Source organism: Protomyctophum parallelum, assembly GCF_964188405.1.
Source record: "Protomyctophum parallelum genome assembly, chromosome: 9".
Classification (NCBI taxonomy): domain Eukaryota; kingdom Metazoa; phylum Chordata; class Actinopteri; order Myctophiformes; family Myctophidae; genus Protomyctophum; species Protomyctophum parallelum.
This window is the reverse complement of record NC_139706.1, coordinates 31,687,388-31,714,399: the sequence shown is the minus strand read 5'-3', so window position 1 is coordinate 31,714,399 and position 27,012 is coordinate 31,687,388. Positions and strand designations below refer to the sequence as shown.

Below are 27,012 nucleotides of genomic sequence, written 5' to 3'. Positions count from 1 at the left end.
TAGTGTTTTTTTCAACCTGTAGGCCGGGGTCCACTGTGAGGATACTGCAAGTGGGCCCCCAAATAATTGGGATTTTATTAAATGAATGTAAAAAGAAACAAAATCATGGGTATTTGTGATACCGATAAATAATTAAGAACTTAAAGTATGTTTAGTTCCATTGATCCAAGCCGGAACACAATCGATTGATTGATCATTATAATAAACATGCCTAGTGGTCAGATGGGTGGGCCGTGAGCACTTTTATGATTTAAAATGCCTAGTGGTCAGATGGGTGGGCTGTGAGCACTTTTATGATTTTCAAGTGGGCCCTGATCCAGAAAAGCTTGAGAAGCACTGCGTTAAAGCAACTCCATGCAGTAACTTAGTCTGTTGTTTGTGCAACGATTATTCTGATTTTGGGTCCCTGGCTGGGTCCGTCCGAGCACGGAAATAGCGTTTTTTCACCACCAAGTGTCACTGTTGCGCAGCCTAACACACACACACACACACACACACACACACACACACACGTACAGTACAGGTACAGTGCAAGAATTGTACAGCACCACTCAGTTCAGGCGGGTCTGATTCTTTTTAGCTGTTTACTTTTCATTATGACAGTTGAATAACTTACATAACTTCTATCATAACACATAATAATATAATAAGACATCACATCGCTTAAAAAAAGAAGACTGGAACATACACAAGAAAAGTTCCTTACTATGAAATATTACACACACACACACACACACACACACAGTAGAGAGAAAGAGAGATGTTATTTTAATAATTGTACTAATAACGTACAATACATATTGGTGGTATTAGTATGTGTATCTCATAGTTTGCTGCGTCCCCGTAATGGAAAAGGTGTCTCCACCAGACTTCCACAATGAACAGGTCAGCTCTGCATTTGGAAGACAAGAGCAGCCCCATGTGTCCCAATAACCCTGGTCACCAACAGCATTTAAAAGGCCTCATTAACATCAAAGGAAAAAGGCTTGTCAGCTTGGAGTAAAATCCCTGTCCCTATGCACAGGACCTCAATTAAGCACTGGGGTTTTTGACACCGACACCCTGGGGATCTGGTCAGAAATTATGACCACAGCTTAATGCATACCGGTAGGCTTTAAAGGCCAGTCCACACTAATGCAACTCATTGTAACATGCAACTACTTGCAACCATTCTCCCCAATGGCAGTTGAAAGGAGTTGCATTGGTGTGGGCTGGCCTTAAAACTGTTTTGTTGCAAGGAGTTGCGACGAGTTGCATTGGTGAGGTCTGGCCTTAGAGCAATTTTAAAAGCGTAACTTTTATACTCCATGAGCTAATTTACACCATTAATTAACGCCTTACTTGGTCATACTACTGTAGTCTCTGTAGCTAAGACCATGGCTTATAGATTATAGAGAACTATGAAAACTACATTGGGCACACATGCTCAGCTAACTCTCATTGAAGTTGCATTCGGCTATCAGCTTTCCTAGGCCATGTATTGGCCCTACCTTCTGGCACCGAGAGAGGATCACATTGCACTTCTGAGCTCTGTGGAAAACGTCTGTGGTTGAATTGTGGGAGACTCACTCATCTACTAATTTAATTGAAATATTTAGTCACCCCCCCCCCCTCCCCTCCCCTCCCCTCCCCTCCCCTCTTCTCAGTCTTCTCCAATGATGTGGTAACTTGTACACCAGGTTGTTATTCATCTGGGCCATACAAACATGATTAGCTTAAAATGTTTGTTGGCAATTAAACTTTACTTTTGAGTAGAGCCTCGACCACAGATTTTTCCAATGTTTCGACTGATATTTTGTTTTATATATATATACAGTACTATATATATATATATATATATATATACCGGTGTGTGTGTGTATATATATATATACAATAGATTTTATTAAAGTTTTCTCTTTGTCTCCAGCAGTGGTCTGCTCCCCAACGCGGTGCTGCCCCCATCGTTGGACCACAACTACGCCCAGTGGCAGGAGAGGGAGGAGCAGTCCCGCTCTGAACAGCCTCACCTCATGAAGAAGATCATCCCGGCGCCGCGGCCCAAGACCCCCGGAGAACCAGACTCCCCGACGTCGTCCCCAGCACCGCCCCAGCTCCCTCCGTCTCTCCCCCCGCCGCCCCCACTGCTGCCCGGTAATGATCATCAGCGCGACCCATTTTGAGCTTGCAGATCTTCTATGTTCGACGAGTGTTTCCCTCCCAGAGGAGGCGTGCTGAGGTTCAAGTGGTTCAATCTCTTGGCCATAGTTGCTCTGTTCCTAACTAAGCCCCTAACTGTTCTTCTAACGTTTTTCTCAGATCGTGAAGACAGTCCAGAGCTTCCCCCACCGCCTGGTGTGAGTGACAACAGACAGTGTGTTCTGTGTCTGAAGTACGGAGACGAGAACACAAACGTAAGTCGTGTGTCGACGGTCACTTCCACATTTACAATGCTGAATCCTGAAGCCATTCTGTTCTAAGCTCTAAAGTACAATAGCAGTGGGTTTAATCGGCAACACACTTTAGCCTCAATTATTAAATATGAAATGCCCTTTTCTGATATCAAAATACCTTTTAATCTTCTGTCAAAATACCTCTTAAAGGAAATGGCAGCAACTTCTCATAAACATATGTATATTGTATATATTATTATGTTTGGATAAACATCATGAATTAGTTACAGTCTGTTTGTAGGTGTACAACTCCTAAGTGTGTGTGTGTGTGTGTGTGTGTGTGTGTGTGCGTGTGCGTGTGCGTGTGTGCGTGTGCGTGTTACAGGAGGGTGGCAGGCTTCTCTACATCGGTCAGAACGAGTGGACCCATGTGAACTGTGCCCTGTGGTCAGCTGAGGTGTTTGAGGATGATGACGGAGCTCTGAAGAATGTCCACATGGCTGTTCAGAGAGGGAAACGCCTGGTAGGATGTGACTCTTCTTTATACACCGCTGTGGAATTCTGGATCAATCAGTAATTGATGAGGCAAAAGATTATTATGCTTTAAATGTACATGATATCATGGGGAGAAGTACATTCTGATCGGTGGTGGTACGGTAGTTCTGCCAACAAGCACAGGGATCAGGCAATAGTTGCTACAAGGACATGCTGAACCATAACAGATGGGCTGTAACATAAACAGCTATAAGGCCTAGCTGAGACATCTTGGCTGCTACAGGCTGCCAAATAATACGATATAAATCTGTATTTTTACGTTTTTACGTCGTGTAGCCACACACACACACACACACAGATACATATACCGGTAGATAGATTTTGAACGTTTTCAGAGAACCTTCGTTTAGGTTTTAGAAGGCGTTTTTAGAATCGGCCTCAGGTCTAAATGGGATATACATAAGTACTATAAGTGATGGTACATTATGGTTGGACATAAACAACCACAGTAGCATAACATAATTTCTTCCTCACATACACATGGAATGCTTCCTGTACACAGTTAAAGTGTGTTTATGAAATCCATGCGTTTATGCCTCTCTCTCTCTCCCACTCAGCGCTGTGAGAAGTGCCAACGGCTCGGAGCCACGGTGGGCTGCTGCCTGACCTCTTGCACCAGTAACTACCACTTCATGTGTGCCCGCCAGTGCCACTGCGTCTTCCTCGAGGACAAGAAGGTCTACTGTCCCAGGCACAGGGACCTCATCAAGGGAGAAGTGAGAGTCTTCAACTCAACCACAACCGCGTTCATTTAGCAGCGTCACCGGCTGTAGAACATAAAGAGCAATTCTTCCTCAAGGAACCCTGTAGAATATCAAACATAATGCAACACAACAACATACGAGTAATACACAATAAGAAATTAAAACAGGTAATAATACAGGATGCCATAGAAATAAGGTAGAGACTGGCAGAACGGCAGTATGATAAACCTCAACACTTTGAGGGCTTTATATTAATAATATATGACATATACCGAGGCTGCCGGGATTGTTTAATTACCTTTGGAGCATACGCCGAAGTATTTGCGCCTTTGATCCAAGAAAATCCGCTTGAAAACACTCCAATGATTTCTTATTGAGCCGACAAAAAAGCCACTTCCGTGATCCGGGTCATAGGCAAAGAGAGCTACAACCTCGTTCACGTTGAATTGGACTCAGTTTCCCAGAAGCCCTTGCAAGCCAGCGGTTGGTTGATTTCCCGTTACGTCATCATAACGTGTCCGCCTCGTCACCAGGTCCGCGACAAATCCGCTATTTCTTTCAAATTATTACAAAACGGTGAATTAAACACATAAAACAAATAGCGGGTTTAGCATATTACGGAGGGGGAGAACATGGATTAAATAGCGTGGTACACGGGTTATGCAGTTAAACTGTTGAGACAGGTACACTATCTTTTAGCAAGAGTTTCAATATACTTTGTCCTCATAATGCTATGTTGTATGTCAAGTAGTCGGAAATAACCAATGCTGCATGTTTACCTACTGTTATGGCATGCCCAAAAGCTAAAATGTGGTTCATGTGGTTGGCAAGTGAAGTCATTTCTGTAGAGTCCAAGGCTAACGTGTTTTCTGTGTGTGTTGTAGGTGGTGTCTGGGTTCGAGGTGACACGCAGGATTCTGGTGGACCTGGAGGGGATCAGTCTGAAGAGGAAGTGGCTGATTGGACTGGAGGCTGAGAATGTCCACATGAAGATAGGTAGGTCTGAAGATGTCCATTTGAAGATATGAAGGTCTGATGTGCTGAAATGGTTAGATTGTCTTGTTTTATTGAGATAACATAGGAACAAAGGTTTTTATGTAAACAGTCAATAAATAGTGTCATGTTTCGAGACACATTTCTTAACCCTCCAAGAATAGATTTCAACCTTACTACTACTTTCTACTACTAGGACTAAGACTAAAAAATATGTTAAAACTTAAAAAAGTTTGATGAAAGATTTATAATAATTATATAATAATGATATAATATAATAAATTAATAATTTACATTTGGGGGATATCTTTCACAATAATGAATAAAACATGTTCTAGACATTCTAATGATCACAAAAAAACATATATTACAATTATTGTACCTACTTTTATTAGGGTAAAGGTCAAAAGTCTTAGGTTAAAAAATGTTCAAAATAGCACAGAGTCCAGACATTTTTAATTTGTGTGAATTTCAGCCTCTGTGGGGCGTATTTATATGCAAATATCATGACCAATGGCATTGAAATGGCATTGCAATGAACATCACTGATGACGTTTAGGTGAAAAAATAACAGAAAAAAATAAAATAGTAATTAATTAAAATAAAATTGTTGCTAAAAAGCAACGCTGGGTCTTAGAGGGTTAAGGGTGCCACGGTCGATTGAATTAATAGATTTAATCCGTTATAAATAATATGCAATATCAATATATCAATAAGATGTGTCGACGACGACACATCTTGCCTGCCCAAAATTGTATTCCTGGAAACTGTTTCACGACCTTCACAACGATCACTAGTTTCACTAGATGACTGACTCCACAGACTGGCCTCATGAAGTCCCAGAACCACATTGGAGGGTTCATTCCCATGTGGATCCACATGATACATGTTTGAAATGTACATCCTGTGATGTCCAAGTAACGTTGACTTGCCTTGAGGATTTAAACACACACACACACACTGTTATTTCAGGCTCCATGTCTATCGACTGTTTGGGCATACTGACGGAGCTGTCGGACTGCAATCGCAAACTCTTCCCCATTGGTTACCAGTGAGTATCACTTCATGCTATTGTTTTTAGCACGTTGCTGTTGTGGATCTTTACATTTCCAACACATTGACCTTCAGGAGATAGAGATAGTGATTCATAAAGATGATAATTAATAAACTGCATTTGTGTTGTTTCTCTCTCTCTCTCTCCAGGTGTTCTAGGGTGTACTGGAGTACCCTTGATGCTCGTAAGCGCTGTGTGTACACGTGCAGGATCCTTGTTTGTCGCCCCCCAGTGGTGGAGTCTGACCTGAAGAGCATGATGGCCCCTGAGGAGAATCGCACCATTGCACACAGCCCCCCTCCTGTAACAGGTACAACTTTGAACTGAATAGACACTGTTTCTGTTCCGTTTTACATATAGTTGGCATGAGAGCGAAACTTGTGATGTTTATCTAATGTTTATCTAAATTCCAAACCCTTTTGTTTTTCTAGATAAAGACTTTCCAGATCCATTCGACTCGCCGAGGCGTTCTGATGCCCTTTCCCCTGCCAACACCCCCAAGCTGAGGGTCTATACGAGGAATCGGCATCCCAGCTACCCCCCTTGTTCACCAGGCCCCAGACCCATGCCTTCTCCAGGTACAAACACATGCACGCACATATTTAACATCTTAATTATTTTGTTTTAATACAATAAGCTATTTAATTACACAATTATACATTTCAATTCAAAGCAAAGATCTCAAAGTACATTCACAGTAGACTAGACAAACTTAAATTGACTGACCTGATCTTGTCTTTCCAGGAGGCTCCGCCCTGCCCCAAAGCCACGAAATAGTGACTGTGGGAGACCCCCTGCTGAACCCGGGCATGAGGAGCATCGGTGCACGCCGCCACAGCACTCCGTCTCTCTCCTCTCCTCCCCATCAGACCAACAGACAGAGAGGCATGACCTCCCCGCCTCACGCCCCGCCGTCACGACCGCTCACCTCGCCCCCGCCCCTCATCCCCTCGCCCGCCAGGGACCCGGAGAAAGCTCGGCACTCAGGCCGAGACACGGGCCAGAGGGAGGGCGAGAGGGGTCGACTAGCCTCGTCGGACAGGGGGAGGGCACCGCCGTCCAGGGACCAGGGCCTTAGGGACACAGACAAGGGAAGAACATCCAACAGAGACCAAGCATTGAAGGACTCGGAGAAGAACAGAACGCCAAGAGAGGTTGATCAGAAGGACTTGGACAAGGGGAGGATGCCTTCCAAAGAGCCAGAAAAGGACAGACCACTGAGTAGAGACTCAGGGCTGAAAGAGACTGAGAGGGGAAGACCATCCAGTAGAGAGTCCACCTTTAGGAATTCAGAGAAGGGGAGACAGGCAAGCAGGGACAAGCTGTCCTCTAGAGAGCCAAACTACAAGGACCCTGAGAAAGGGAGGCCGCCCAGTAGAGATGCAGGGATCAGAGAGTCTGATAAGCATAGACAGTACAGCAAGGATGCGGACAGAGGGAAAGACGCAGGTCCAGACAAAGGCAGGCCTTCTAGCAGGGAGTCGGACAGGGTCAGACCGCCTTCCAGAGACTCTGGCTTCAGAAACGCAGAGAGGAACAGAGACTCTGGCTTGGGGAAAGACGGCAGCGCCGTCTCCTCCAAACAGGCCGGAGGAGAGAGCAAGAGCTCCAGACTGGCGCCTGCAGGCTCGGGACAGTCCTCCCCTCTCATGGGCACCGCCGTCCTCACCGGGCACCAGCGAGGCGGCAGCTCCAAGGCTAGCGACAAGCAGGGTGGAAAACAGGGTGGCAGAGATGTGGACGCCTCGGCCGCGCTCACTCTGTTGCCTCGCCACCGATCCAGCTCTACTTCCAACACCACGCACCCTAAGGACAAAGCCAACCCAGGGAAGGAGAGTGGAGGCGGGGCTGGGACTTCCATTCCAACCCCTCTCCATAAGGACTCTGTCGTAGGGAAAACTGGCTCCCCTCAGCCGTTATTCCAGAGGGCCGGTACAAGGAAGTCACATGACTACTCGTCGGGGCCCGCCCCTGCCGCTGCCATGAAACCACTCTGGTCATCATCTAGGGCCCAGGCTGAAGATGACATGGTCAAACGAGGCTCCGCCCACCAGGCCTCCCCGGCTGTTGCCCCAGCTCCCAAAGACAAGCACTCCAAAGTCAAAACAGCAGGCAGCAGAGATGTGTCCAAAGACAGAGGGAAGACCATCCACAACAGCAGCAACAAGACCCCCCTGCTCAACAATAACACTAAAGCTACCGGTGGGTCCAATGCGTATGCCCACATCTCCTCCTCTGCACACAACAGCAGCAACAGCAAAGCTCCCACACTGGGGAACAGCACCAAAGTCCACACAAAGTCTGAGGTGGACAAGCCGGAGAACCAGGCAGGCGACAAGTCCTCCTCCAAAGCCAGGGAGAGTTTCTCCCCCGGCCCTGACAGGAAGAACAGCTCCAGTCTGGAGAACGTAGCAGCACCCGAACGGGGTGTGAAGACCTCCCAGTCTCACACTACTAAACCAACGCCCAACCAGCTCCCACCATCCAGGGACAAAAAGAGACCCATCAAACCGCCTCCTTTGACTCAGATCAAGACGGAATTCAAAACGGACCCCAACGGGACCAGCACTCAGAGCACTGTCAGCAGTTCCTCGCCGTGCTCCTCCAGCACCACCAACGCCACCTCCACAGTTTCTCCCGCGGGCCACCAAGGGACTCGCCGCTCCGCCCTCTTCTCCTCCCCGTCCGCCAGCAGCAGTGACAGCTCAGAGTCCGACACCCAGGCGGCCCGCCCCAAGGGAGGCGGCGCAGAGCGCCTCCGCTGCGACCACCACTCCGGCACCGGCCTCCTCCTTACACACTCCACCGAGGACGAGGGGGACGGCCCCGAAGACGACGACCGCGACCGGGGCATCATGGACGACAAGCACCACCAGGAGGACGACAGCGACGGCTCGGGCTCGGCCAAGCGACGCTACCCGCGGCGCAGCGCCCGCGCACGCTCCAACATGTTCTTCGGCCTCACGCCGTTCTACGGCGTGCGATCGTACGGCGAGGAGGACCTGCCGTTCTACGGGAGCGGGGACGCGGCCGGAGGAGGTGGAGGGGTGACCAAAAAGAGGGCCAGCGGAGGCAGCAGGAGGTCGGCCGAGGGCCAGGTGGACGGAGCGGACGACATGAGCACCTCGTCGTCCTCCGGGGACAGCGGCGAGGACGAGGAGGGCGGTATGATGAAGCACAGGGACAAAGACCCGTACTACTACAACTTCACCCGGACCATCATCAACCCCGGCGGGGGGCTGCCCTCCATCGAGGGCATCGACCAATGTCTGGGGAGGGGCTCCCAGCTGCAGCGCTTCCTCAAAGACGAAGAGGAGCAGCAGCAGCAGGCGCAAGTGACTGATGGAGATGACCTCCTGACTAACATGTAAGTCAAATTACACATTCATTCATCACTGAAAATGGAATGTGTAATTCTGCCCGACAGTAACAATGCTGTCCGGCAGAAACAAACCTCTGCTCTCCATATTTTTACTTTTCGTAAAATAATTTCATTAATCATACATACTAGTCACACAAAAGCATAAAAATAGCACATTTACAAACGATCTGCTACTTTTTCTGTTTTTGAATTTGAATCGTGAAAAGTAACAGTTTTGGACATGAGATTTCCAACCGACAGAGACGATATGCTCATAGTACCTTAATAACAGTATTCATAGGGATTAGAATAGATTGTCCAAAGTAGTTATTTTTTAGTAATTCTTCACATTATGTTTTATTAATTTTTTGTAATGGAAGTTACTCAAGTTAGTCGGATCGGGCTGAAAAATATACGTTATAGATAATGTCATAGACTGCACGGCCAGTCTGGTGTAGATACAAGAAGTTGAATGTTATTTTAGACATTGATTCATGTCTTTAGGGACACATTTATTTGTGTCCTGTTACTCTCAATTCCTGATGAAGATCAAAATGTTGGAATAGCAATAAACGTGGAGCTGAGTGAGAACCGGTGTTGCGGACTATATTATTTTTCTACAGTTGATTGTTTGTCCAGCACCTGGGTGAAAGATTTCCTTTGCTATTGCTTTCAACACTCAACCCTTAGCAAAACCATACATTTGCTTAACTGTAACATTCTCTGGTAGTATGACATTGTCAATTCACATTTTGTAAACATTTGACAGGAACTTGGTCAAGCAACAGATCGGCCAGTTAGATGGAGTCGACGACGGCTCAGAGAGCGATGCCAGCGCCTGCACCACCAGTACCACCACCACCACCACGGCCACCTCCTCCTCCACCGCCTCCTCCCACAAGAACACCGGCAAGCGGCGGGCCAGAGAGAGGCACACCGCCGACAAACTGGAGTCTTCTGGGAAGGAGGCTGACGGCGCCGGCGCAGGAGGAGCCGCGGGCACCGGCGGAACGAGCAGCAACAGCAACAGAGAGAGCAGGAAGAATCAGAAAGATAACTGCCTCCCTCTCTCCGGGGGAGGAGGCAGCGGGAGAGAGGGAGGCAGCGGGGGAGCTAAGTCTCAGTCTCAGGGGTCTCAGGACCCTCTCGCTCAGCTGTCTCTGAGCACGGACCTGCTCAAGTCCGACTCGGACAACAACAACAGCGACGACTGTGGCAACATCCTCCCGTCGGACATCATGGAGTTCGTCCTCAACACCCCGTCCATGCAGGGAATGTCGGGACAGCAGCCCGAGCCATCCTCCTCAGAGCTCCTGCTGGACGAGGGCTACGTCGGGGTGGACGTGAACCGGCGCAAGGACATCCTATTTGAGGACTTCCCACAGCCGCTGGCCAGCACAGAAAACTCGGGGGTCGGGGAGAGCGGCGTGAGCAGCACCATAGAGCAGCCGTATGGTCTTCCTTTGGAGCTGCCCTCTGACCTCTCTGTGCTGACAACACGCAGCCCCTCTGTCAGCAGCAGTCAGAACCAGAACCACACCGCCGGAAGTCTCATCTCTGACACCTCTGAGCGCACAATGCTGGGTTTAACCACGGATCCCGAAACCATCGGCGGGGAGAAAGCTGGAGACCAGAAGAGGACAGGGCCCGGAGTGTCGCCGTCTGAGAGCCAGCACGAGGGCACAGCTGGTTCAGAAGGTCACATGACTCCTGAACAGTTCATCCCCAGCCCTGCGGTCGGACAGGGGGTGGAACCTGCGGTCAACCAGGATGTAACACAGAATTCTGGGACACCTGGCCTGCCCAGCTCCCCCTCTCTGCCCCATCAGGGCCAGAAGTACCTCCCAGCCTCGGCTGCAGCTTCAGGCAGCCCTGGCCCAGGTGCAGGTCCTGGGCCGCCCCAGGCTCAGGTCGCCAGCCCTGCGGTCATCAAAACTGGCCCTGAGAAGCTTATCGTGGTCAACCAGCAGTTCCAGCCCCTCTACGTCCTCCAGACCCTCCCCAATGGAGTGACCCAGAAGATCAGTGCCACAGGAGTGATGGACACCAGTTCTCCGGCGGTGTTGAGCTCTATGACTCTCACCACGGGCCTTACTAGTGCTCTTTCCACAGCACAGCCCATCTTCCCCGCCGGAGGCAAGGTCCTGGGCACCATGTCCCACCACCCTCAGATCCACACGTTCACAGGAACCACCCAGACGGGCTTCCAGACTGGCATCCCCAGCACCTCCTCGGGGCTCCTCATCGGAGTGCCCCACGACCAGTCTCAGATTCTTGTCTCAGAGGCCGGTCGGCCGCATAGCGTGGCCATCGTTTCCAGCCCCTCCACCATGGGCTCCTCGCCGGCCGTGCTGGCCTCCGCTCACGGCAAGAAGAGGCCCATTTCTCGCCTCCAGCCGAGGAAGACCAAAAAGCTAGCCCGCTCTCGTAGCCAGCCCACTCTGGCCCCTTCTGAGGTGGGACCGCCTCCCAACATGACCCTCATCAACCTGTCGTCACCTCAGATCACCACCGGCATCCCCGGTCAGACAGGCACCCTCACCACCTCCCAACGCAAGGTCCCAAACATCATCAAGAGACCTAAATCAGGTGGCGTGATGTACTTTGAGCCGGTACTCCAGCAGAGGATGGCCATGCCTGCCGCTGGCCAGCCGGGCATCCTGAGCCACGACTCCTCGACTCACCTTCTCCCCTGCACGGTCTCCGGCCTCAACCCCAACCAGTCGGTGTTGAGCGTGGTCTCCATGGCCCCTAGCGGTGCTGCGGGCCTTCTCGCTCCGGGGTCCGTCTCCCTGTCCACGCCCGTCCTCAGCTCCGCCGAGATCACCGGGCCGATCAGCAACCTCCTCTTCAAGGCCAGCGGTCCTATGATGTCCCAGCTCGGCTCCCCTGTCCAGACGTCCATCGCCGGCGGCATCTGTGTCCTGCCCTCCCAGCAGACCATCAGCATTGCCGTCAGCCAACAAGGGGACACGGAAGGCACCAGCGTCCATCTCCAGTCCGTTAGCAGAGCTCACAGCCTGGACTCCAGCGGTCCAAACGCAGCGTCTTGTGTGACGTTAGCTCCCGGTCCAGCCGTGACACTGAGCTCCGCCAAGGCACACGTTGTCGGGGTCTTCACCCAAACCCAGAGCTGCAGGACCACCCCTTTGTCCCGGTCCTCAGCGGAACACAAGCAGTCCAGCTCCTCCTCCGCCACAGGAAGCGTGTCAGGGACGGAAAAGGGCAAGCAAAAAGCCAAGAGGAACCGGCAGAGTCTGGACAAGACCAACAGCAAGAAGCTGAAGGCCTGGCAGGGAGAGGAGCCTCACAGAGGAAGAGTCTTCTCTTCAAACCCTGGGTGAGCTTCATACACATGCTACCATTGATCCTTTTTAATTTGAATCCTGAAAAGTAACAGTCTTTTGGACATATGAAAAGCTTTTTGAGATTAACTGTAATGTCTATTCAAGTAGGTGTATTAATCTCAACAAGTAAATTAGAGATTAGAAGAGAACGAGAATTGATTGGTCCACACAGGACAGGAAATTAGCATTCACCCAGCAGATGGCTGCTCAGACGGATCAGAGGAGCTGTTACTAGTGGTTAAGTGGCTCTACCAACGCGTATATAGTGAACCCTCTTGATTTCCAGATGGCCTCACTACCCACTCAGCTACGGCCGTCCCTTCATAGTTATAATTCTATTTTATTTTATTTGTTTGTGTCCATGGACATAACTAGAAAACAGACATACATGTAAAAGAAAAGACTAGCTCATTACATACATACAAACCAAACACACATAAACCAAGTACACATCAGAGATATAATAATAATAATAATAATGAATTTTATTTATATTGCACTTTTCATTCACAAGGAATCTCAGAGTGCTACAAGGTTAAAAACATATGATCTATCATAAAAGGTTAAAAACAGGGTTAACAAAACAGTGCAAAACAGTGCAAAGTGACAGTTCATGGAGTAGTAGTTTGTTTGCAGATCTGAGGGTGTGGGTGGAGGATGTTTTTGGAGGGGTGATTAGTTCCTGTAGGTAAGGTGGGGCATGTCCGTTTATGCAGTTGAATGTTATCAGCAGAACCTTGTAATCGATCCTGGCTGTAACGGGGAGCCAGTGTAGTGTGAAGAGGATGGGTGTGTCTCTCTATTTTTTTTAATCTTGTGTGTTTTTGTGTGCAGGTCAGAGCCGATGGACACTGGCAGACCCACCGACAAAGGAACCAACAAGAGGTGGGCTTCTCATCAAACATCTCTGTACCAACGTACCGAATGCGATTTTATTTTGCTATAATCTATTATTTAATTCTGATACTTACGTATGTCTTTCTATTTTCCAGTGTCTTTGGCACCAAGGCTACTGAGTCACCCATTCCAACGGGGAAAGTGGTCTTGGAGAAGGCCATGGACTGTAGTGGGCCAGCGGGGGACCACCCCACCGGGTCTCTCCTTGTAGCCTCTCCCCCAGACCAGGAGGGCGGCGGTAGGGACTTGGCCCTGGATGCTAAGCCCAAGAAGGGCCTGATCTTTGAAATCTGCAGCGAGGATGGTTTCCATATCCGCTGTGAGAGCATTGAAGGTGAGGGAAAAGAGACAATTGACAACAATTGTCAAGTATTGTTCCATGTGTGTTATAACATCACACATTCAGACATATGTGCTGCGATGCTCCAAAGGCAGCTTGAGGTTCTGGTGGACTGATATGCGCATGCTGTTATCAAATCTATTTTTGGAAATTAGAATAGCTTGGATTTTATTGACGAGGTTCCAAAAGACAACAGCAGTGAGAGCCAAACATCACCACACTGTTGAATTGACTCTTCATTTCCTTCTTCTAGGCTTATTATAATATCCATTGCTATAGAAAAGAAGAAAAAAAATACATATATTGTTTTGGTGTGAACTATTTTAAAGCCTCTTATCATGGACAGGGATGTATAGGATACGTGTGTGAAGTACTCACCCTGTCTTCTTGTTCTTGTACAGAGGCTTGGAAATCTTTGACGGATAAGGTGCAGGAGGCTCGTTCCAACGCTAGGCTCAAAGAGCTCTCCTTTGAAGGTGAGGGAACACATTCAGATCATTGTAAATGTTATTGTTATCCATTTTTAATCCAAATGATTTTGAATCCAAGTGGATTTTTAATCCAAAGGATAAAAAATTGGAGAATGTAACATTTAACCCAAGTTAGTATCTTCTTGGGCAGTGGTTCTCAAACGTAGTAATTTCAAGGACCCCCCCATGATTCTGAGAGTTAGAGACATGTACAGGTCCATTTGGATACCCACTCAAAGAACCCCCTGAGGGTCCCTCCCTGGACCGCACTCGTCCCCGTTTTTACTACCCTGTTTCGCACTAGTGAGGGGAGGGAGGGGCTAGCCCACACCGTGCCGGCCGCAGTCGGCGCACACAGTGGTCAAGGCAGACGGCTGTGGAAGGTGATGCACAACGGACCTGCGCTTATGACTGAAACAACACAATACACAAATAAAAACATAAGCCCAACACGAGGATAAAGGAAACATTCAGTCCAAATGTCCAGTTTGCTAATTCACAACTACTACTACTAGGCCTACTACTTTTGTGTTGAAACTTCAAATTTCTCTAACTATTATAAACTTTCACGACAGTAGCCTACAAATAAAATGTATGCAACGGCTATACCAAATTATATTAATTGGTCAGTATAAGTAAAATAATATAGCCTTTCCATAGGAGTATCGTTTTATATTTTTCCAAGAAGAATACAGTCAGTAACATATTAAGTAAAACATTATAGTGGCTATAGGCTATTATGGGAAATGTACACCAACTCATTTACCTCAGAGAATGTTTTCATCCTGGATAAAACCATAAAATGGTCTAATCTCATGGAATAAATGGATGACGATAACTAACTGTAACTAGGGCCGTCGCCTTGCCCCCCGCCCCTCCCTCCTCTTACTAATGCGAAACGGGGTACTTTTAGAACCACTGTCCTAGGGAAGGGGGGAGGGACAGAATGGACACCTACCAATTCTCAGGCGGTCTCTCTACGCGCTCTGCTACGGCCGTACCATGTATGCATGGATTAAAGATGTTAGTCACCATGACTGATTTTAGTCATTTGGATTCCAAAGAAACTAACAAGACTTCTATGGATGCATGTTGCACCTGAAAATAGCATATCTACTGTATAAGCCGTGAGCTATGAGCATATAGATGGGCTATTTGCGGTTATTACGATAGTTATTTTAAGTTTAGCCTATTTTAAGTGGAATTTGAAGCATCATCCATTAAACTCTAATGGTCTTGGATATTTCATAAAAGCAAAGGTTAAAGCCTTTCTCAATGTACGGTATGTATGTAGAACAGCAGGAACACTATTACCAAAATATCATAACTACATAGGGCGGGTGGAGGGGGGGGGGTGTACAGACAGATGTAAGGATTCTGCATACTGAGATTTGGAAGCCTGGGCCATGTACATGGCTGTAGGTAATTTGTGGATTCAAATAAGGAATTAAAATGTGTGTGCTCCCTCCAGGTGTGAACGCACTGAGGATGCTGGGCGTGGTCCATGAGGCTGTGGTGTTCCTGCTGGAGCAGCTGTATGGCTCCAGACACTGTCGGAGCTACCGTTTCTGTTTCCACAAGCCTGAGGAGACAGACCAACTTCCCATCAACCCCCATGGCTCAGCCCGCGCTGAGATGCACCAAAGGTACTGGAGGCAGTTATATCTCCTATTCTATAAAGCTGCGCTGTCGGGCAGAAACCTCGTACAGGTATATATTGTTGTTTTGGTAAAATGAAATCTTGATCAATACTTTAGGGCTTTCACTTCTAGTGATGTTTACTAGTTGACTGGTTGCCTAGTTTACCAGTCGACTAGTTGTTTAACTACCTATTAACACCGCACAGGACGGAGTTCCCCGCCCTATCAATTAGTAACACTCAGTGCTCAAGACAGAGATCGATCAAAAGGACGGAGATTATTGATATCAAAACAGCTCCACAGGCTGGGAGCGTCTGTTGTGCAACACTCAATGTTATTTTCCGGTGGGACGTCATCGAAAATGTTCACCCCCATTTTAGCCGATGAGATCGAAAATCTTAAAACGTTAATAACTCTTGATCTAAATCATTTCTGAGTTGTGTTCTGGTCTTTTTATGTGGCTTCTTTCAGGAGGTCTGCGTTTGACATGTTCAACTTCCTGGCGTCCAAACATCGTCAGCCTCCTGAGTACAGGCCTCAGGAGGAGGGCGAGGACGAAGGGCAGATCAGGACCGCCAGGTCAGACATTGATTGATTAATTGAATACTTTATTTGTTTGCAAAACGTACAGTACAGGTACAGTTACAAATATTGACATACAGTACAATACTACACAAGACATCATTAATACTAGGAGCAGTAAACGTATATTTACAGAAAAACAGTTAATTAACAGGTAATTTCTCTTGACTTGCAAATTGCAAAGGTGCTCCTTTATGGCCGTTTTGAAGGAGGGTGGGGAGTCACACTATTTGATGGCTGGTGGCATAATAGTAGAATTAGTTCATCCCCATGTTTGTGCCGTTTAATTGTGGAGCCAGGATGTCGTTGTAAGCACGTGGCGTAACATTTCTCATCTGTGTTACTGTTTCAGGCGTGCCTCCATGGAGCTTCCGTTGGCTGTGAGATTCAAACAGCTGAAAAGTACCTCAAAGGAGACCGTAGGAGTCTACAGGTTAGCGAGGACCAGAGTGTAGAGTAGGAGAGTAGTGATACGCTTTGATCTCGCCGCAAAGTGGGTGCCTGTGGGCTATAGTTCCAAACATTGCTCCATGGCTGGAACTATCCCATTGAGATAGAATGAGCACTTCCGCATTCCATTGTTACAATGGGAGTCAACGCTAGTGTCGCCACTCTCTTACTAGATTACTCTGGTGATGTCTGGGATTGTACTGCATAGACACTTCTATCATGAAAATGTACTTGGACCAGAATTGTAGTTGTAGCCATCATGAAATCTGACACTTTGCATCTCTTTGCTTTGACTATCGTGTGTAAGTAGACTATATTCCTCACTTGGTAAGGGAAATGAAACTCTACTGAGCTGTAACAACCATGTCCTGCTGCATCAGAGTGTGAGGAGAGTAATCCACAACAACTCAACTAGTAGTTGAATAGACTGTTAACGAGCCCATCAGTGACAACATTCCGCACCTGGGCGGAGACAAAGCCGTCTACAGCAGGGCCATTAGCGGGCCACCTCTCCCTGGGCCACATGCGGCCCACGGATCACCAGTTTGACACCCCTGCTCTATTGTATACTATGATCAGGTAGGGCATTCATTTAAAAAGATATATAAGTTTAAAATATGGAGATAAGAGGTTTGTGCCCAACATCACACGCCTGAACACGTTTGTAGATCAGGTATTACATTTTTGGCAAGCGACATTTGTCTTTACTTTATTAGGACTAATGTCTATCCCCCTGCAGGTCTCCCATCCACGGTCGAGGCTTGTTCTGCAAGAGAGCCATGGACGCGGGGGAGATGGTGATCGAGTATTCTGGCAATGTCATTCGCTCTGTGCTCACTGACAAACGGGAGAAGTATTACGATGGCAAGGTGAGTGCACTGTACATGAGGCCTGGTTTTCATAGCAATTCAAAGCAAAAGTTTGTAACCACTTAAACCCCATATGGTTGAGCGGAGTCCCTCAAGGCTCTATGCTAGTATCTTATCTGTTTTCTGTTATAGTGGGGCAATGTGGCTAATGCCAATGTGCCAATGTTTTAATTATGCTATGTCACAAAATCTACCAGCTGGATTGCCATGGACTGTTCTGTGCACCTTCACTTAACCCAGACAATGGCACCTACTACTGATCTTGGGGACACCATGGCCTGCTTTGCTCTAGTACCACCCTCAGGCTAAACTTTCCACTTTGAATGGCTACATTTCCATGAAACTTGCGGAGTGCGTTCATACACCCTGGACCATATTACAATTTGAGCAACACCATGTCCTGCTGTATCTTCTAGCTCCACCGTTACATCACCTGCTGATTCAGTCTGTATGTCACTAACTGCCTTCGGATGCAGTGAGGACTTTTATTTTGAAGACCCCAAAATTAACCGGAAGCAAAATCGCCTAAAGCAAAAAAATATTTCATCAAACGCCTCAATCTGAGCTTCAATTCTGAGAAAAAGGGCCGGCACTCTGACGGGAAAAAAACAAATTGGAAAAATAAATCTTAACAGCGTTCCCATTCTCTTCTTCTCTCCCAACAAAGGGGATCGGATGTTACATGTTCCGCATCGACGACTATGAGGTGGTGGACGCCACTGTGCACGGCAACGCGGCACGCTTCATCAACCACTCCTGTGAGCCCAACTGTCACTCGCGCGTCCTCACCGTGGACGGCCAAAAGCACATCGTCATCTTTGCGTCGCGCCGCATCTACTGCGGCGAGGAGCTCACCTACGACTACAAGTTCCCCATGGAGGACGCCAGCAACAAGCTGCCCTGCAACTGCAGCGCCAAAAAGTGTCGCAAGTTCCTCAACTAAAAAAAGCCAGACCATTATCGACTGATGAATATGTGTTTGTTCTTTTGTTGGGGGACGTTCTGTATTGCTCTGTCACAGGGGCTGTGTGACTATTATCTCTTTGCCTCTTGCCTATATAGGGCCACAAGTGCAGTGGGATGCTAGCCGTTAGAGCCTGACTGACGTCTGTGTCCGATCAATCTCCTTCCCGAATCTTCCTAAAACCACCGATTCCCGATATAAAAAACAAACAAATTTAAATACTTTTTAGATCATTTAACTTAATGAGCAAAGAAATACATGCAAATATAATTTTAACTGATGCAAAATAAACATAAGCGCTATTTTATTTGCCTTAAACTCTATTGAACATGTTCTGAAAACTATTGAAGATGTTCACCTACGTATAATATTGATATGCACAAATATAGTCGCCGATTCGGATCTCGTCAAAAAAAGAGATTCAAGTGAGCGATATACATCGGCCAGGCGAATAGCTCAGTCGGGCTCTATCTCAGTGGTTCTCAAAGTGGGGTTCAGGAACTCTCAGGGTCCCTTTAGGGGGCTTCTAAATTGACCCTTAAAAGTCTGTAACTCTGACAGTAAACAAATGGAACCAAATGGACCCATTTATACACTGTCAGAGTAATGGGGGGGGGGGGGGGGTCCTTGAAATTTAAAAGTTTGAGAACCACTGCTCTATAACTGGCAGCAATTCTGGCTCTGCTGCTAAGGCGTGCAGAATGCTGCGCAGACAGAGGACACGTGCAGACCAGTAGTGGGTTATACTGTATATGCAGGTCTTCTTCTCTCCGGAGGGGCCATTTTCAGAAAGAAAAATATTGTGCCTCCTTTAGTTTTGTTTACCTTTTTGGGTGGATAGTTTCTGCTTCAGATGGGATGAGCTATGGAAGGGTTTGAAAGAACTTTTTAGCAGAATTTGAATTTTACCTATATTTGGATGATTATTATTATTAATAGTTCCATGAATATTTACATTGGCCAACCCTTCATTTTCTTACGATTTGTCATTCCTTTGAATATATTATGATACACCATCGTTGTTCAGAGGTAACAGAAGAGAGAAGTTAAAAGAAGACAAAAAACAGAACTTGTAGAGAAGTTCAATTTTACACCAAAGTGCAATTTGCTGAAGGGACTAATTTTAGAGTAATTTTAGCAAGAAAGCCAGAAAATGAGACACCTCACTCATGATCAGAGAACCTGGATTACACAAGTAAATTCAGGTTTTTCCACACTTTTGAGTGTTCTGATAATACAAGATACCCTTCCCCCTAGGCAGAAAGAGTTCTGATAGTACCAGAACCCTTCACCCTAGGCAGGAAGACCCTGTATATAGGAGGTAGTCTCGGATTCCAGTCCAGAGCAGCCACATTGGAGCTGTACAGGTGGCAAACACTACGGAGAGCTGTGGCCACAGAAAGGAAGAGAACGCAAGGTTCAAGTAAAGAAAATGTAGATTTGTTTAAATGATGACATGTTTGTTTGTTTTTGTTAAGGGTGATAACTTTTAGCCCGACAGCGAGGTAGATAAATATTAGATGTTAACAAGTTTCTGGCCTTGAGGATGCAAAGGCAGCTTGAGGTTCTGGTGGACTGACAGCCAAGGGACTGGATAACTTTAACTTTTGTGCTTTACTATTAGTCACATTGTTTTATCATTGGTTATCTTTGTGTAAAGGGTTATTGATCACAAAAGAGCCATTGATTCTTTCTTTTATTTTGTTTTTGTGCTGTAGGAAACATACAGACAATACTGTAGGTTTGTGCATGCTCAAACCTATTTTTGGGAAATTAGAATTGCTTGTATTTCTTTTTGACCATGTTCCAAAAGACAACAGCAGTGAGAACCAAACATCACGACAACCTTGAATTCACTTTCCAGAGAGTTAATCTTCTTATTGGCTTATTATAATATCCATTGCTATAGAAAACAAAAAAGATTATGTTTTTGTTTTGTTAAGTTTTTTATTTGTGTGGTATCAACTATTTTAAAGTGTTTGTCTTTTATCTGTCTCTTCTTATCATGGACAGGGAATTATGCTTGCTTTTAAAAAGAACTGTAAATAATATTGTATATTTTTTTACACAAAAGACTAAAAAAGCACTCACTAGTGAATAGCACTTAATGATGGTATTTATATTTTTAAGAAAATCGTATTTATTTTATTGGCATTTTTGTAGGAAATAGAGAGGTTTACAAACACTAATGCTCGGTCTCTATGTTTCTTTTTTTTAAATTCTGCTGCCTTTTCAACATTGTGTTGTTTGTATTTGTCTTTTTTTATTTTCATTGTAGCCTGAATGTTTTCTTTGATTCCAAAGATAGACGCTGGGTCTGTGTCTTGGTCCCCACTGAGTTCAGTCCACCAGTAGCTCTGTAATCCTAGAGGTCAAGACTGATGGCTTTTCAATGTTCCACTTCTAGCTTAGCAGCAGCATGGGGGTTGTAATTCATTTGAATTATTATTATTATGCACTCAAAAGAGAGTTTAGCTGAATAATTAGCATCAATTCCCTCTCTGCCGCCTTAATGTCAATACGTCATCTTAACTGAGAGTCAAGTCTATACTTAAAGCTGCAATCGGTAACTTTTCATGTCCTGAGATGTCCGGGATTTGATCATCTGAACCCAGCTCAAGCGTTGCAGTTTCTGCTGCCGAGTTACTTATTGGAAGCCTGTTTGGGCTGCAGAGAATGATCTGCAGCCCAATCTATGAATCTATGATTAGGCATAGAGTAATAAAAGGATAGAGGTCGAAGGAGGGGCTTAAGGCAGTGGTTCTCAAACTTCCATGTCTCATGTCTCATTTCAGGTCTGCGGACACCCGTCTGAAAATATTTTGTGCCAGGGACCCTCAGAAGATAAGATTTATGAAAGAAAAAGAAAAGAAAATTATTCAAATTGTGGTAAAAAAAAGCTCGCTAGCTAGTACAAGCTTGCTGCGCGAGATGATCGCAATTATCTTGAATTGTCTTTACAATCGTAAAAACAAAAATGTTTTCAAACATTTTCCAAAAATAGCTATACAAACTATTTAAACGTTTTGAAAGTAAAAAAAGAAAGAAGAATATGTCAGTATATATGTCAGTCTTTGTATATTTCAGTTATTTGTAATTTCTGACCTGTGTAACTTGATTAAGAAGCCTAAAAGGCAAACAGGAATTACATTTTTTTAATTCATATTATGTTATTCCAATGTTCAATACCGGCAAAAACACAATTAAATTGTTAATCGCAATTATTTGTATGACAATTAATCAACTTATATTTAGTATTTGTGACAGCCCTATTTCAAATGTGCCCTGATCCAGAACTACTGGTTTAGAGCTTCATGCAAGACAACCAGCATTGCTCCCACCTGCCCACAGGATCTACATTTCTCAGTAGAAGAGCAGGTAGATTGTATTAGCTGAACGTGGGCTGAATCAGTGGTCCTTGCCAACACAGGCCTGTAGACTCTCAGATTTAAATTGAAAGAATATTGAGAATCACTGCTACCTCCATACAGTTTGGTTAAAAAATTGTATTATTGTATTCACTTAAAAATTAACATTTTATAGATTGCAGCTTTAAGGATTGTTCATGTCACTGACAAGTGGATGGTTCAATGGACTAAAAGGTCAACTCAGCAGCTTTTCCCACATCAGTTCTTAGTGTTCCGAATGGATTGTTGTCTCCAGGCTACAGGCTTGGTCTATATAATGAAGAGGTGCCTTCATCTTAATGCTACAAAGAGCATTCATCAGTTCTCCATTCAGATAATCTGTAGACGATGTTTCGTTTTGAATCGAGGACACGTTAACGTGTGAGATTGGCTTCTCTTAAAGAGACTTTTGTAACCAATGCTCACAAGACCGCCTGCAAATAATCTGCTTTTGTTCGTTTTCCTTTAGTGTTTTCTTAGTTATAATTCAGCACAAATCTTATATTTTTGCTAGTTAGTATTTATCCTGGTGTTAGTAGGAAATACACCGTCTGACTCAACAGACAGCTTCATCAAGCAGAGGCCAATTAAGTATTAGTTGCTCTTATCTGTATTGTATAATTTTTTGTTGATCATGATGTCACCTAAAGGCCATTAGTTGTTGCTCCCACCCGGCCCCTTATTGCCACTTCGACTGTGACACAGGCACTGATTAACACGCATAGGAAACCAACCAGCTTAGCTTCATCTAATTCTAATTATTTGGAAACTTCAAGCACAGTTATTTATTCAGAGGACATGTAGTTTGTTTTGCCAAGCAAGCAGCAGGTCTCATGCATGCAATGCACAGAGACCTCTGTTTTAAATCTAGGATTTAGTCTTGATGACCCATGAAGGTGGCATCATTGAGGCCCTAGTAAAAAGTGCGCTTGACTTTTTTGAGCTAACTGCGAAAGTAGAGACCACTACGGTCCTTCCTCCTCGTGCAGTGCTTAACAGCTTTGGGTTTTTGTTGATCTACTTTGGACCTCAGTCCAGTTTGAGTTTGGTCAGGTAGAAGCTCAGGTCAGGTAGACTGTGCTCCTCTTCCATGCTGACTGACAGGCAGGCCAGTCCTGATTGTGATGCTGTATCTACATTATCGGGCTTGCTGGGTTCTGCTGCTAAGGTCTATACAATGAATGTATCATTCTTCTACACAAACACCTGAATTGTGATGTTGTTGACGATATTTCAATGCTCTGTCAGCTACATTTAGTTTTTTATTGTTTGTTAAGTTATGTATACAACAAATGATGGACAGGGATGACGCTTAGAAATATATGACCTCATATAGGAAGACACACAAGTTGTTTTTTGTTTTTTGGTTCATTTTAATTTCAGCACCGGTGAACAGACCCAAGTTGAACAAAGACAGCATTTCAGGCTATATGGTGAAACAAACAGGTCACATCTAGTTAATTGAACTATTCATGTTGCTAAGATGATGCCAAGGGCTCTGTCTGGACGGTCTCTTCTTTACGTCTACACTTTGCAGTTTCTGTGTGGGAGGTTTTAGTAGCCGGTGAACAAGCACTAGCATTTGTTGGATTTGTTGGATGGTGGATATACAGTGAATAGCCTCTTGTTTGGGGGCTTTTGGGACTCAATTGAACCACACCACATCAGTGGCCCTTCTCCATACTCATCTGTAATTATCCTATATATACATAAACAATATTATACGGAAAACATGCATAGTAGTTTCTTGTACTTAGATATCTATACAATATACGGAATGGACAAACAAACTTAGTTACAGTAGCAACTCAGCAGATTTATAATGGTTAATAACAATCTTTCAATGTACTCTATAATGGTTTTGTGTTACAGTACTACTATCGGCTTAAATAGAAAACTAACGTGCATCATTCTTTTTTGTATATTGATATCCAGTACCAATTTTTCTGTGCCTGTGATTGTTCCTTTGACACAAATGGGGCTTTGCGGTTGCTTTTTTCTTTCTTTCTTTTTTTTTTTTTTACTTTCTGGAAAGGAACAGTATTTATGTAATTGAAAAATGTAATTGTATTAATGTGGTTGTGAACTTCTTGAAGTCAGCCATTGTTTTGTTTTTGTTTCCTGATTGTTTTGTTGTTTGTAAATTTTTAACAGGGACTTTTAGACTGCTTACTTGATGTGGTATAAATTGAGTCTGGTTTGTGGAGACTGACCAGGAAATATGTGATCCCACCAAAATGTGGTTTTAATTTTGGATGCTCTCATGTCTCCCTGACCACCTCTCCTTCGAAGCTTTTGTTGTACTGTTTTTTTTGTTTGTTTTTTGTAGAAAGTGATAATGATAATGATGATGACAAGAACATTTAATTTATTTATTACGTTTTACCAACCTTGACTTTTTACAAGTCAAGGTTTCGGGCGAAGTTGGATGAGTACTTAACATATATTTTTATTTTCTAACTTCTTGTGTATAGAACTCTATATCAGCCTACTGTAAGATGAGATGTGGTGTCAAACAGGCAGGGGGAGCTATAGGTCTCTGAATGGAGATGCGGGTGATGATGATGGATGATATGAAACAGGCTTTTTTTTCTTATGCCTTGAATAAACCTTTGTCTTATCATCTTCCTCCTGCTCTTCATAATAACAGTACTCATGATCGTGATGGTCGTATTATTCTCCTGTTTATCAGTGTTTTCTCGATACACACATCAGATAAATGAAGGACACCACAAACAGTAACAAAAACAAAACAAACCACAAACTGCTTAAGGTTGAATGTATAATTAGGAAACAAAGTTGTACATAGATGTAAAAAGAAAAGTTTCTAATCATGTTTATTTTCTATGCACTTTTTTTATTTAAGTGATAGTTTCAATAATAAACATGTCTCCTTTACTCTTTACTATGACTTGTGTAGGATTATTTATTTTTATTTTACTCCTTCAATTCACTTTCATCTTTATATCTAGGCAAGTGTCAAAGTTAGACAACCAGTACATTAGCTTGGAAGTACAAAACAAAAGTTTTTGGTTTTTGTTTTTTTTGGCAGGGGGGTCTTCTGTTTTCTGTATGGTCAGTAGCACTATTGTTATCAGTGTAGTATTATTTATGTTATTTGACTCCCTCAATTCACTTTCACCTTTATATCTAGCAAGTGTCAAAGTTAGAGGGTACAAACGCAACGAGTATATTAGCTTAGAAGTAGATTTCATTTTTATTTATTTATTTTTTGGGGGGTCTCCTGTTTTCTATAATGTCAGTAGCACTATTTTTATCAGTTATAGAGGGTATGCGCATGCAATGCATAAAGTGAATGGCAGATCGAGTGGCAAATCGAGTGGCAAAGTGAGTGACAAAGTGAATTTAATGTTGTTTAAAGTCATTTAATGCAATTAAATAGGACTTTTCTGTTTGGATGTACTGTATGGGCTGTCAAGGCCAGAAAGTAGTTTTTTGCCACTCAGTAGGCGTTCCCGCATAACTTCCAGCCTCCAGGTATGATGATGATGTCACGTGCATACCCTCTATTGCTTAAGTCCATGGGCTGGACTGAGGTGGTCATACTTAAGAAGCTTGTAAATGAACTGTGTTCTTACTTGATCAAGTGCTTGACCTTGTATTTGTAGACTTTGATTGATTTGATTGATTGAATACTTTATTAACAGTTTCAGTTTGCAGAAAAAAGCACAGGAAAGTACAGTTCAATTAAGAGGATTTAAACCCAAAACATTTAATGACATACAAATAGACAGTATAATTATGCAAAAACATCATATAAACTGTTAGAAATACTTTTTTCCCCCTGTAGTCTGGGGCCAGTTTCGTATTGCAGCCACCTGTAAGTGCTCTTTTAAAGTGGTTTTGAAGGAGAGTAACGACGTTGGCATTTAGGAAGTAATTTGACAGGTACATGGGTGTCTTTGTGGTGTAGCGTATCTTGTAGACCAGGCCCACTGCAAGTTGTTGTACCTTGAGCCATCCCAACCTATCAAAATGAGTAGGGGTAAGGTAAAGTGAATTGTAGGAGTAAGGCCAATTAGTAGCCTGACCAGTTTGTTTTGGGATGTCTGGAGCCTTGTTTTTAGGACCTATATGGTGCTGTGGTACCACGAGGTGCGTGTGTGACCGGTGTCAAAAACAGGTTTCTCTTTTTGTTTTTTCTTATTTGTTTTTTGCATTAATACCCTGTATTATATATCCGATCAGTGACTTATTATTATTATTATTATTATTATTATTATTATTATTATTATTATTATTATTATTATTATTATTATTATTATTATTATTATTATTATAAATACGTAACGCTGTTGATTGGATGTATGATCCTGGATGTGCAGTGAGTTCCGTTTCCGCTGGACTTTGGTGTGACGTCAGAGTCAGGCGTGGGAGCGGAAGAGGTGGAATTCTCTATTATGAACATGACTTTTGCCAGTATAAAGAGGCAGAGAGGACGTATAGGGCCTTAGTCCTACTCCTCCTCCCAGCCCAAATCACACCTTGGAAAGCATGAGTGTCTATTTCAAACAAAGTGTTTTTTGACTGGGGGGTCATATTTTGACAGCAGGAATTGCCTGTCATAATTTGACCCCCCGTATCAGGATGTATGATATTCATTCATCAGCCAACACTCCCCACTCACAGGTAGTAACTGAAGCTAAAAATAAGAATGACAAAAGAGTTTCCGTTGCTCTTTATTTAATCAACGGATGGCGTAGTCCCAGGGCTGTCTACTTTATCAGGGTTTACAACATTGATAACTCCCGCACTTTAAACAATGCAACTAAAATAATTAATGGTTGTATGTCTTCTAAAGTAATAACGATAAAGAATATTCTAGTGCCAAAGTACTGCGTGACTGATTCGGCCTTGGTCACATAGTCGAAGAAAACTTAAGAGTGCTCCTGTTAGAGTCCTCAATGTATTCTCACTGACCAGTGAGGAGATCCTGTACAACAATCTTGTTCTTTGGTTGCCATTTTATCACTGGAAAGACTTGTC

General features: G+C 44.6%; 1 protein-coding gene across 3 annotated transcripts in view; it reads left to right on the top strand.

Annotated features, from left to right (window-relative positions):
* Nucleotides 1-24,630, top strand: part of kmt2a (lysine (K)-specific methyltransferase 2A) — a gene marked incomplete at its 5' end in the record, with an annotated part of 60,275 nt that extends 35,645 nt beyond the window's left edge. For 2 of the 3 annotated variants that reach the window (XM_083773716.1, XM_083773715.1), the window contains 18 exons: nt 1,910-2,133; nt 2,299-2,393; nt 2,758-2,895; nt 3,485-3,643; nt 4,516-4,627; nt 5,597-5,675; nt 5,828-5,988; nt 6,110-6,256; nt 6,423-9,045; nt 9,809-12,379; nt 13,221-13,271; nt 13,379-13,617; nt 14,025-14,099; nt 15,565-15,739; nt 16,205-16,312; nt 16,668-16,748; nt 17,505-17,634; nt 18,302-24,630. In XM_083773716.1, the coding sequence (XP_083629842.1) occupies nt 1,910-2,133; nt 2,299-2,393; nt 2,758-2,895; nt 3,485-3,643; nt 4,516-4,627; nt 5,597-5,675; nt 5,828-5,988; nt 6,110-6,256; nt 6,423-9,045; nt 9,809-12,379; nt 13,221-13,271; nt 13,379-13,617; nt 14,025-14,099; nt 15,565-15,739; nt 16,205-16,312; nt 16,668-16,748; nt 17,505-17,634; nt 18,302-18,577 (7,444 nt within the window). In that variant the 3' untranslated portion in view covers nt 18,578-24,630. The remainder of the gene's footprint in view (nt 1-1,909; nt 2,134-2,298; nt 2,394-2,757; nt 2,896-3,484; nt 3,644-4,515; nt 4,628-5,596; nt 5,676-5,827; nt 5,989-6,109; nt 6,257-6,422; nt 9,046-9,808; nt 12,380-13,220; nt 13,272-13,378; nt 13,618-14,024; nt 14,100-15,564; nt 15,740-16,204; nt 16,313-16,667; nt 16,749-17,504; nt 17,635-18,301) is intronic. The other variant, XM_083773717.1, reaches the window with a different exon arrangement.
* Between the last annotated feature and the right edge of the window lie 2,382 nt (nt 24,631-27,012).